The 11,475-nt window shown below is 51.6% G+C and overlaps 1 protein-coding gene across 1 annotated transcript; it reads left to right on the top strand.

The window, feature by feature from the left end:
• The first annotated feature begins 3,347 nt into the window (after positions 1-3,347).
• On the top strand, positions 3,348-8,597 carry HMX1 (H6 family homeobox 1). Its single transcript, XM_081876525.1, has 2 exons — positions 3,348-3,724; positions 5,381-8,597. The coding sequence occupies exons 1-2, from the start codon at positions 3,418-3,420 to the stop codon at positions 6,049-6,051; spliced, it is 978 nt and encodes a 325-aa protein (XP_081732651.1). The 5' UTR covers positions 3,348-3,417; the 3' UTR covers positions 6,052-8,597.
• Positions 8,598-11,475: the final 2,878 nt, after the last annotated feature.

The following is an 11,475-nucleotide window of genomic DNA, read 5'->3' as shown; positions in this document are numbered from 1 at the left end:
TACACCTTACACGTACTGGTCAGAATGTGTCTTTTCTCTGATGCATTCTTCCTTAACCAATTGCAAAAGAACTGCTTAAAGCTCCACTTTCTTGCCACTTTCTGCTTAAAAATCAGCTGCTATTATTCTGCAGCGGAAACAATATTTGTTTCCTAAAGGGGGGAATCACTTGGCATGCGAATGTACATATGACAACTTATTTTTGTATTCTAATTCTAATAAATTATTTTTATTGTTATAGGTTATGAAACATCTTAATTAACTTTCTCTGAGATAGCCACTGGGAAACCACCCTGAAGGAATAAATTGGGGTGTGGGGGTGGGCTTAGCGCCTTATCCGGTAGCTGTCCTCACCCAACAGAAACACGGCAGAATGTTTATCAATATTTAGCCTTGGTCTGAAATGTCAGTTTATGGAGCTCCTGTAACAATTGTGTCAGGGGACGATTATCTGTTTCCATGTTCCCAGTAAGGATCCCCTCCTCTAAAACCGGATAGTCCAGTATGTTTTCTTGTCTCTTCACCATACTCACAAATGCAGTAATATTATTACCTGGGAAGAAGTTCCACTGAATAGATAGAGTTACTTTTAAATATAAATGCATAGAATTAGGCTACACCTCACTCTTTTTAGCCTCTGAGACAAAACATATTAGGTGAAAATAAATCCCATTGGTTTCGATATAATTTATTTCCAATAGCTAAGCCTCTTTTGGAAAGGAGTAACCTAGTATTTATACCATCCCCAATGCCATCCTATACATATATGTACTGGGAGGTCAGTGCAGGCGAATCAGAGTGAGTTCTTACATCTAGTAGCTGAATTAGTAAATACGCTGATATGTTTGTTTCTCTGTATGCCAGCATCCCCTATGGTTTTGAAATATTGAAAACATTTTTTTAAAAATCCCCTCTCTCTCCCCTTTCGTCCCTCCCCGCCTCTCTCAAGATGCACACCATATCACATATTAAAAATCGAAATATTCAGTAAACTAAACCCACCTTAACATTACACGAAATCTAAGTATACAAACTATTTAAACCAAATATTTGTGGGGTTAAAAACAGGGGTGATATTCTGATTTTGATTTCATGCCACCTTTTGTAGCTGCGTTGCACACCAGGCTGGCAAAACAATCTTGATAAATGCGCGCGTATTAGTGATCTTATACAGCTGATTGCTGTTATTCTTGGTAACGCTCTCACATTAGTGTTCACACGCGAGTTGATAATAGCTCGCCACAATGTTATCTTCCACGGCGGAGTGAGCTAGCTACTGTTTAGCGTTTCTGCGTCTTTCCTGCAGCGTGGGAAGCGCCTTTACAGGCCAGAGGGCCACACTCTGCCCCTCTCGGCTCGTCTTCACACGCTGCTACGAAAGTAACGGGGGACTCAAACCCGGTTCCTCCACTGCAGCGCGGCCGCTCCTTTCCCTTTCCTAGACTGTGGCGCGAGGCGCGCGTTGGAAACCAAGAAGCCGAACTGACGCTGCAAACAATTTGCCAAGCGCAGAGCCCGAGCTCGCGCCTGCCCAGGAAAAAGCCCCACTCGGTGCCTACTGGCTCCTCAGGAGCCTGCATCTGCAGAACACTGTCCATTTGGTTGTAGTCGCTTTGGCTTGCCCTAGGCAAGATAAAGCGACTAGCAAAATTAATAAATAACAATAATTTCCATCGCAACTACCGGTACGCAGGACGTTTGCAATGCCCGACTCTGCGCTAGGCCAAGCCGGAGGTGCGGAAGGCGGGCCAGTGGAAAGGGATGCCTGGCCCGCGAGGAAACTTGGGGAGAAAGTCGGCAGGGAACCTTGATGGAGCCCCTCGGCTCCTTCGAGGCACCTTGCCACAGCCGGCTCCGCGCCAGCCTGGAATGGAGAGCCTCGAGGGCAGCTGCAGCCCTGGCCCGACGGCACCCTCGGTGCTTAGGCTCTGCTGCGGCTCTGTAGTGCCGGCTCCAGATTCCGGCCGGCCTGGAGAGGCGAACCGGAGGCCTCTCGGACAGAAGCCGCTCTTGGCCCGCGAGAGCTCCCTGCGCAGCCAAGGCCGCCGAAGCGCGGGCGCCAAGTTCAGGTGCGTGGGTCCAAGGCGGCCCTCGGGTGCGAGAGCCGCGCGGGTCTAGTCCGTGGCTGTCTCCCTGGTGGCGCAGGAGACGCGGCAGCCGAGCGGCTCTTGCCCCTGCCGGGAAACGCGCCTCCGCAGCGCCCCCAAAAGGCCGGGTGCTCCTCCGGCCGCCTCGACCTCTCTGCGCTCTAGTGGCTGGGAAGTGCCTCGCTTCCAGAAGACCGACGCGGCCCCGAAGCCTGGGGCGCTGGAGACCTGGGCGCAGAGCCGCGCCATGGGCTTTCTTTCCTTCCCGTCTGCAGATCTCTCCGCGCTTCCCTCGCGCGAAGAATGCGCCCGGCGGGGAGAGGCGGCTAGGCGCCAGGCGGCCAGGTGAGGCGAGTGCCTCGGGCGGCCCGATTCACGGGGCAGGAGATGCCCATGTCGATCTTTCTTCCCCCTTGTTCCTGATGTCCATCTTCCCTCGCAGAGGCGCCCTTCGGGGGTCCGCCTCTGGTATCCCCATGTCTTGGGCCGCCCTGGCCACCCGTCCGCGTTCCAAGGGCTGCTGCGCCTCTTGGCAGAAAGCTACCTAAGGAAGCTTGCTGGAGCTCTGCAGACTCTTGTTGCAGCAGACCGAGGTGTCTCCCCTGGTCACGGGTAGCCTGTGTGTGCGTGTGTGTGCGTGTGTGTGTGTGTGTGTGTGTGTGTGAGAGAGAGAGAGAGAGAGAGAGAGAGAGAGAGAGAGAGAGAGAGAAGGTCCAAATAAGGAATGCAGAGGGGGAGCTTTGCCAGCAGCGCGCAGGCTGCCGATCTGGTCGTCAGCATCCTTCCGTAGCCGAGGACGCGATTGGCTGCCCCGTCTGTCCTCTCCCTCCCGGCTGACCAATGGGAGTCCCGGATTCCGGCCTCCTTCCTCTCTCCCAGAGTTGCGGCCAGTGAGTCTCGCTTTCTGCGTTTTGATTTGCTCCCCAATTGACCTAAATAACGAGGCTGGCGAGGGCGAGGCGCCGAGCCCGGGGCTGCGCGCTCGCTCGCTCGCTCGCTCGCTCTCCGGCGGGCTCTTCCCGGGCGCTCCCCGGCCGAGCCGCTCGCAGGAATCCGGCTGCCCGCCCGGCGCGTCCCAGAGGGAAGCTCTGCTCGCGGGCTGAGCGCGGGACCGGGGCCGGGGCCGGTTTTGGCGCAGCCCCTGGCGCCTCGGACGGGGGCTTCCCTTCGCGCTGCCCGGGCAGGAAATGAGGGCCGATTGCGCTCGCGGATGAGGACTCCGTCGACGGCGCCTCGCCTGGCCAGCCCGCTGAGCTGAGCGGGCTGCGCCCCTCGCCTTGGCAGCAGCCCGGAGCGCGGCCGCCGCGCTGGCTCTCGCCTCCCCTCGGCGATGCCCGACCAAGCCGCGGAGAGCGCGCCTCCCGCCTCGGCGCCCGCGCGCGTCTCCTCCTTCTTCATCGCCAATTTGCTGGCCGCCAAAGCCCAGGACGAGCAGCGGCCGGACGGCGCCGACGACGAGCGCCAAGCGCGGCGGGCGCGCGGCGGAGGCTTCGCGGGCAGCCATTGTTCGCTCGCCTGCTGCCCGTGCCAGGCTTCCCGCTTCGGGCTGGGGCTGCGCGGCTACCCGCTCCGGGAGAGCACCGTGGACTGGTACAGAAGAGCGCACGTGGCTTTCATAGGCTGCGCCAGTCCGGAAAGTAAGTGCCCGCCGCCGCCCTCCGGGGTCGCCGCAGCTCCCCTTCCCGGCCCCGGGCCCCCGGCCGCTCCCCAGGCTCAGCGGACGGAGATCACGCCGACCCCTGTTCCCGGGAGTGGGTGTCTCGTCAGATTGCACGAGGGCATTTCTGAGAGGGACAGTCTCGCGGGGAGGGGGCAGGGGTCGTGGAGCTCCCCACGGAAGGAAGCCCAGACGGGTTCAAGGCTAGGGAAGGCGGCTCTTGAAAGCGTATTGAGGCCCAAGCAAACCCCTTCGTGATTCCCTAGAGTTGGAGGAAACACCCCCCTTTAAAAATAAAAAATAAACATTTAAAGATAAAGCCCTTTCCTGCCCTGTGCTCCGCTGTTCTGAGAGGGTCGCCGGCCGACCTCTCTCCGCGCCCCGCGAAGTGCAACTCCTTCCTGCCTCCTCTTCTGTCCTGGTCGCCCCGTCGACCGCAGGCCCTGGCACTGTCGGTGGGCCAGTCCTGTCCTTGGGGTGTCACACGAATTTGCTTAAGACATTATTAAGGCCTCCTGAGAGAGAGAAATAATATTTCTCGCGAAAGATTCGTTTTTACAACCAGGTCTTTCTTTTGGAGACATAAAAGGACACTTCTTTTCTGGAAATGGGAAATGTTTTTACAACCTATAGCTCTCCCCCGGATTTACAAATCAGTCCCCATACAAAATCCATTGAAGTTGGAAAGTGTCCCCGGATTCATTGAAAAAAATCTGGTCATTTTAGCATATATACATCCAGTCGCAAGGAGCCCCCTCTTCCCCCAGTCCCAAGGGCAGCTCGGCCTACCGCCTAGTCTAAAAGGCGGGCGCCGGCCTGCAGCACCGGAGCGCCTTTCTCGGAAGCAAGTTTTGGAAACAAGAGAAGCGGCTTCCGAGGAAAGCGCTTCGGCTTAGCTTGAAGAGACCACTTTGTCGCCTATTAGCGGGAAGAAACTTGGCTAAATCCAGATGTTTAGCTTTACCTGAGCTGGGCGCTTGGGTGCTTTGTCCCTAAAACAAACACAAACAAAGGCTTTGCTTAACTTCAGGAGGAGAGATCGAGGATTGCAAAAGGTACTTTGCGCGAGAGGAGACTAGCATTTGGGGTGTGCCACAAGCAACGACGGTATTGGGGAATTTATTTGGCTTTTTGCAGCCTATTTTCTAAAAACACAGACACCTCGACTCATTGTAGTATCTGTGTTGGGCCTTGTGGCGTGCAGCCCCATTCCCTGCACTTTCAATTGCTTCGGGGAGCCTAGTGATGGTCAGATCTTGGCGCTTGAATCTTGAAGGCTTCACGGCGGGCGGGCGGGCGGGCGGGCGGGCTGGGGTCTGCCCAAAGAGGCTGGCTGTCTCAGCACTCTGTTAACACAAATTCCTCCTGTAACATAGGAAAGAGGAAAACAAGAATAACGAGGGGGAGAGAAACAGCCACGCCAGTAAGTCCGATCGTTTTATAGCGTTGCGCGCCTTTGCGAGTCCAGATACCTACAGATACTTACAGTTAGGGTTTAGCTGCCGGCACAAATTCGAGGTGAATTAACCGGCAGCACCGTTAGCACTTGAGCAAGGCTTGTTGGAGGGGGATGGCCGAAGGTCAGAGCTCAGGATCCTTTCGTCCCTGCTTCGCTCACCCTCTCCTCCTTTTTCAGCCAGCGACAGAGACTCTCCGGAGATCCCCGAGGAGGCATCTCCCGGGAAGGAAGCAGCAGCAGCAGGAGGAGGCGGCGGCTGCGAGAAAGTGGCCGCGGAGCTGAGCCCCGGCGCGAAAAGCGAGGACTTGGCGTGCAGCGGCGGCGCCGTCCAGGAAGGCGGTGGCGGCGGCGGCAGCCAGGGCAGCAGCCTGGACGAGGAGCGCGCGGAGGAGTCGGAGGGCGGCGAGGCGCGCGGCGGCGGCGGGCGCAAGAAGAAGACGCGCACCGTCTTCAGCCGGAGCCAGGTCTTCCAGCTGGAGTCCACCTTCGACGTGAAGCGCTACCTGAGCAGCTCGGAGCGGGCCGGCCTGGCCGCCTCGCTGCACCTCACCGAGACGCAGGTGAAGATCTGGTTCCAGAACCGCCGCAACAAGTGGAAGAGGCAGCTGGCGGCCGACCTGGAGGCGGCCAACCTCCCGCACACGGCGGCGCAAAGGATAGTCCGCGTGCCCATTTTGTACCATGAGAACTCGCTGGCGGGCGGCGCGCTGGGCTGCTTCCCGCTGCCGCCTCCCGCGCACGCCTCCCCGCCGCTGGTCGCCGTCTCCGGCAGCGTCGCCTACCCGCTGGCGACCTTCCCCGCGGCCTCGGCGCCCTTCCTCCGCTCGCAAGTGACGGGCCTCGTTTGATCCTCGGCCGCCTGGACACCGCTTTCCTTTCTGGGTCCCAAACTACTTGATTGGATGCTTTTGATTGTTTTAAAGGTGCAATAAACTTATATATTTCCCCCGGGCCTAATAATTTTTTTTTTTCAAAAAGCAAAGCAAAAAGTCTCTACTTGACCTGTGTTCCTCGGACTTCTCCTGAGCAAGAGCCTGCCAGGGTTGCGTCCAGGAATACTGGAGAAAACGCCAACCATAGTTTGCGGGCTCAAGTCCTAGAGACACTTCTCCTTATACTCTGAAGATCTGCGGACGGGCTTCTCGCGTTTCCTAATGGCGGCAATGTTGTGTAAGAAAAGAATGTAAAGATGTTTACTTTTCCAGCCACAATGACAGGGACCACGGCCTCCTCCCCTTGTCCGCCCCCCGCAGCTCTTCCTCGGATCAAAAGTATAGTTGAAACAGTGAATCTGTCGCATAGTTTATTGCCTTTTCATAGGATGAGGAAGATTGAGGGAAACTGAAGCATTGGCATTCAACAAGATAGTTTTATCACCCTACCTAAGAAAGCTTTTCATTCGGTATCTTGTTTAGGAAAGGCCTTAGGTGGCCTACCTTGAGATTGATTGTCAATGGGTGTTTTGTATCTTTTTTTAAAAAAACAACCTGGAATTAATTGGATGCTAAAGAGATTTGCTTTCCAATTTGCAAATAATTATTGAATTTTGGACAGGTTTTCATGAGGGGAAAAAAATAACTTCAATCTTCTCTTACTGTAACATTTAAGATATAAAATCCATATTCGGATTTATTTTCTATCCCTCACACTCCAGAAATCAACATATATGAAGTATGCGCTATAATTATTCAGTTGATTTTAATTTATGGTATAAAATGTTTTAAAATCCTCCTTAATAATTTTCATTCCTCAACCATTTCCCCAAGCGCCCCATTATAATAGTTTATACTTCCCTTGACGTCATGTTATAGCCTAATTCTGTTTGAGCAGTTGAAAACGATCAATTTGCCAAAGCCTTTGATTTCCTTCAGTCATGTTCGAATATGTTTCCTGTGGAAAGCTGGAATGCGCATTCATGTGTCCTGTTCACAACATATTAGAGTAAAACTTCAGTTGATAACTTGTCTTTAGCGACTGTAATGCGGTATTATATGAAGTATTATGCATGCGTAAACTATGTTTCTTTAACCAACCTTTTTCTCTGCCTAAATATTTATGGAAGCAAGTCCAAGTCACAAAATTAATCCCAGTTTCGTCAGTTTGCTGTAGCAAATCTGATTTGGGGGTGGGGGAAGAGATGGAAGGAGAAATGAAGAAGGGATTTCGCCAGATAAGTTACTCTTACAGATAAGTACATCAAGCTGTAAACATATGTATTATCGTAGTACACTCAACTATAATTTAGTCTCTTAGCTCGGAGCTATTCCCAGCATAGAGATTGTGGAATATTGAGGGGTTGGGTGCCCTCTTTTTAAAAAACAAGCAAACTAATTTTTAGTGTTATTTGGAACAAGCTAACCATTTATGATAAGACGAGAACGTTGAAATAGCCGGTAACGAGGGAACATCCGTGACGCCTGTAAAGCTTGAAGGATATATTTTGTAAACATAAAGCTTTTCCAATTTTTTGAAGCCTACTTGCAATTATGAATTAACGACTCTAGGATCAAAATTGGCAGCTAAACACGAAAAAATAGAGGGGGAAACGATTTTTGTTGGTAGTTCGGCTAGTATTTTGACAAGCGTATTTAGATAAGGAAGTAATTGTTCGCTGTTTAAACCAGTTTTTATCTGCATAACAGTAATGCAGTCTATATTAAAATGCCCACTTATTTTTATGCAACTAAATCTTAAAGCAGTGTGTCTGTCACGGAAGAAGCTGCCATCGCAGAGGGGCTTTGAAATCGTTGTCTGCTGGGACAAAGCGCAGACTATTCAACGTGTTAAAGATCACATGCTCCAAAGTATTATTATTTATACAACAGGCGGAATATATTGCGTGTCTGTCTTGTCCCAAGCTATTAGGATGTGATTCTGCCCTTGTGCGTCGGAGGAGGGTCTTTCATGCCTTCAGCGCTGTGATTACAACACCAGCAGGATCCAAGATGGCTCATTATCCTGCAGATAATTTAAATTGAATATGTTTAAGGTTGCAGGTTTAGGCCTACTTGGAAGTAAATCCCATTGAACTATGTAGGATTCACTTTCCAACAAATTCAATTCGAGTTTTTTGTTCCAGTTAGAGCCCAGCCCCCACCCCCCCGCCCTTGATCCACGCGTTTACAGGTATCCAAGAAAACACAAAAAGTAGCTCCATGACCACCATAATTGGTTTCCCAAAAATCTTTAAGTGTAAAAAGGACACTTCTCTGCACGCATATCAACCCGGGAGGACCCCGCCCCCTTCCCTGGGCGCCCCGGACCTCTTTCCTCCCTCTTTCTGCTCCTCCCTTGAAAACGCGATTGCTCGGGGGTTATTCTCCAAAATGTTTTTTAAGGCAACAAACTGGCAGCTAAAAAATGTCTTCTTGCTGCTGCTTCTCTCTCTCTCTCTCTTTTTAAAAGGCATTCTGAATATTTCAATAAACAATTGTTCATGTATGCTAATCTTGCAATCTGTGATCGTGGCTTCTCCTTTTTAAAGGTTTCTTAGTAGGACTTTAAACGAGCTCCCTTTAAGGCGCAGTGCTAAGTGCGGAAAAGCTCCCATTCCGTTCAGTCGGGCTTACGCATTCGTGAGCAGGGGCTCGAACACTTAATTTGGGAACGAGACGCCACGAGTTTATTCCTGGGTAAATATCCTTGGGAACTGTGGGGCCCGAGAGGCTGCCGTTCTCTGCACCGCTTCTCTTCTGCGCCTGGTTCTGAAAGTTTGATTTTGAATTTTTGCCTGGCTAATGCTGGAGGCAGTGGAAGACTCATAACACAGCATCGTGAATTTCACTGCCATTTCGATTTCCAAGAAGAATCAGTTTATATGCGTTAAGCTGCTTCCTCGAAAGTGAGGAAAGAGGTGGAAATAGCATGCCTCCCCGTTTGTTTGTTTTAATTAAAACCTAGTGCAGGAGTCACACAATTAAATTGCAAAATTCCGTGCACTGTCCGTATTTGGAATAATAAAGACATCCGATGGTTTTATAAACTATACAGTATAAGATACAGCAAAGTAATACATAATTATTTTTAGTATAACTTACGGAGAAAAAACAAAAGCATGTCAAAGAAAACTTTAAGTTGCCTATGTACAACTTTATGCTTGGATATAAATGTCTCGTATGTAAGAGGGAAGACTTACTTAGAGTTCACTCTTAATCCTAAAGGCAGACACAAATCTATATGTGTTTAATCGGAAGAAAGTCGGATTTGAATCCAGTGACCTTTCCTCTCAAATATGTGTACATAGAAGTGCATTTGGGGAAGTGACAAATCATGTAGGTAAAGTGCTTTGAATACTAAACAAGAGAAGAAGAGTTGCATAGATATAAAATTATTAACTACTATTGCTACTCCGTAAATACGACGGATTTCAATGGAAAGTATTAAGCAAAGATAAAACCCTCGACAGTTGTAAGTCTCTGTGATCTTGGCAGGACTTGCTTCTAAGAAGGCCTGCACAGGATTGCATAGCCAAGTAAAGCCGCCTCTTAGAGGGACTATGCTATTACACACCCAAATCCCGCGCATTGGGGCGTCCTCAAAGGGAACCGCTGCTGCAACAACTCGTACTGAGGCCCAGGAGCTCCCGGAGCTCCTCCCACTTGCGTGAAAATCTCTGCTTAGGTTTCGGGCCCAAACTACCAGGGAACCCATAGACACAAATGATCCGCTTGTCTTGCCACCCCTGGCAAGGGATGAGGCCACCTCGCCCGCCTCTGCAGCCTTCGCTTGGTTCGCTCTGCCCAGTGGCGTAGCGTGGGTTGTCAGCACCCGGGGCAAGGCAAGTAATTTGCGCCCCCTAACCCGTGGATTTGCGCCCCCTAACCCTAACCCCCAGATGTTGTGCCCGGTGCGGCTGCCCCCCCCCTGCACCCCCACGCTACGCCACTGGCTCTGCCTCAATAGGTCGCTGCAGCGCTCAGCTGCGGAGGGCAAGGGAGTGGCTGGAGTCTGGGCTGTCCCTCTTTTACGAATATGGACCAGGAGCACCGGCGACGGTCCCTATTGGAAGGTAAATTCTTGGGCAAAGATAAACGTGCATGAATCCTGACAGTGGAAGGGACTTGAAAGGTAGGCGCTGAAGAAGCATTGCTATTTACAGGGCGGCACTTGGAGATCAGCGGCGTTGCTTCCGGAGATGGGCTCAGGCAAATTGTCACGGAGGCAAGTTAAGATTAATTAGGATGAAGATGTGGGGTGGCGTTGCGTCTCCCTAACCCTCACCTCCTACAAAGCTCGGCGTCAGAGAAAGAAGCAAGCAGTTCAAGCCTTTTCCTGCGTCCTGGGAGCCAGAGCCCACTGAACGGATCTGCTGGTGTTTAATAGTGTCGCCAAATTTAGCCATAAACACTGGAACAACTAACCTCCCAACCTTAGGAAGATATTTTGTGTGTGGAAAAAAATCATTAAGAGTGTTCACTGCCTCCTTCATTACTCCTCTGAGTAATGTTTCCTCTCCTGAGTAAAGGATGCTTCCGCCCTTGAGCATGTCTAGTTCTCACCAAAGGGACACTGAGGTCCAGCGCCGAGGGCCTTCTGGCGGTTCCCTCACTGCGAGAAGTGAAGTTACAGGGAACCAGGCAGAGGGTCTTCTTGGCAGTGGCGCCCGCCCTGTGGAACGCCCTTCCACCAGAAGTTTTTAATGCTTGATTTTGTATTGTGTTTTTGTATGTGTAGGAAGCCGCCTAGAGTGGCTGGGTGGGGTATAAATAATAACATTATAATTTTTATGAAACGGCTGCTCCGCTCCCAAACAACGTGCCTTCCAAGTGTCATCTTAGGGAGCGGGGCAGGCAAAGCGGAGGGAAGGGGCGGGGGAAAGGAGCTGGTGGCCCCATCCCGCGCAGGCTGCTCGGAAGGAAGTGCTCAGTGGGGTGAAGTAAGCTCTCCTCAAGGAAGGGCCCGTCCATTGCAGGTAAACCTGTGCCAAGACCAGCTGCAGCTTGCGCACAATCCAGTGACTCGTTGGCTCGGCTGGGATCCCTCTTCGAGGCGCAGGAGGCCTCTGCCTAGCTAGACTTGCGCTATTGATTCCCACGTGGAGCGTCGGTCATTTGAAGCACATTCCGTTGAAATAAAGTGCAATACGATTTTTTATTCTATTTATTGCGTTCATATCCCACGTTTTTCTCTAAGGAGCTCAAGATGGTGTACATGGTACTTCCCCTCCTAGTTTAAATCACCACAACAACCCTGTGAGGTAGGTCGGGCGGAGAGACAGTGACGGGTCCAGTGAACACCTTGGCTGAAGGGGGACTTTGAAGCCTGGTCTTCCA

Source organism: Podarcis erhardii (assembly GCF_964252035.2).
Source record: "Podarcis erhardii genome assembly, chromosome: 9".
In the NCBI taxonomy this organism is placed as follows: Eukaryota; Metazoa; Chordata; class Lepidosauria; order Squamata; family Lacertidae; genus Podarcis; species Podarcis erhardii.
The sequence above is the reverse complement of the archived record's forward strand: the minus strand, read 5'-3'. Positions and strand labels throughout refer to the sequence as shown.

What these genes read in the sequence shown, in the direction of transcription:
- HMX1 (XM_081876525.1), top strand. Translation starts at nt 3,418, where the DNA reads ATGCCCGACCAAGCCGCGGAGAGCGCGCCTCCCGCCTCGGCGCCCGCG. An exon ending in AGGCTGCGCCAGTCCGGAAA is followed by an intron (nt 3,725 to 5,380) that starts GTAAGTGCCCGC and finishes CTCCTTTTTCAG; the next exon opens with CCAGCGACAGAGACTCTCCG.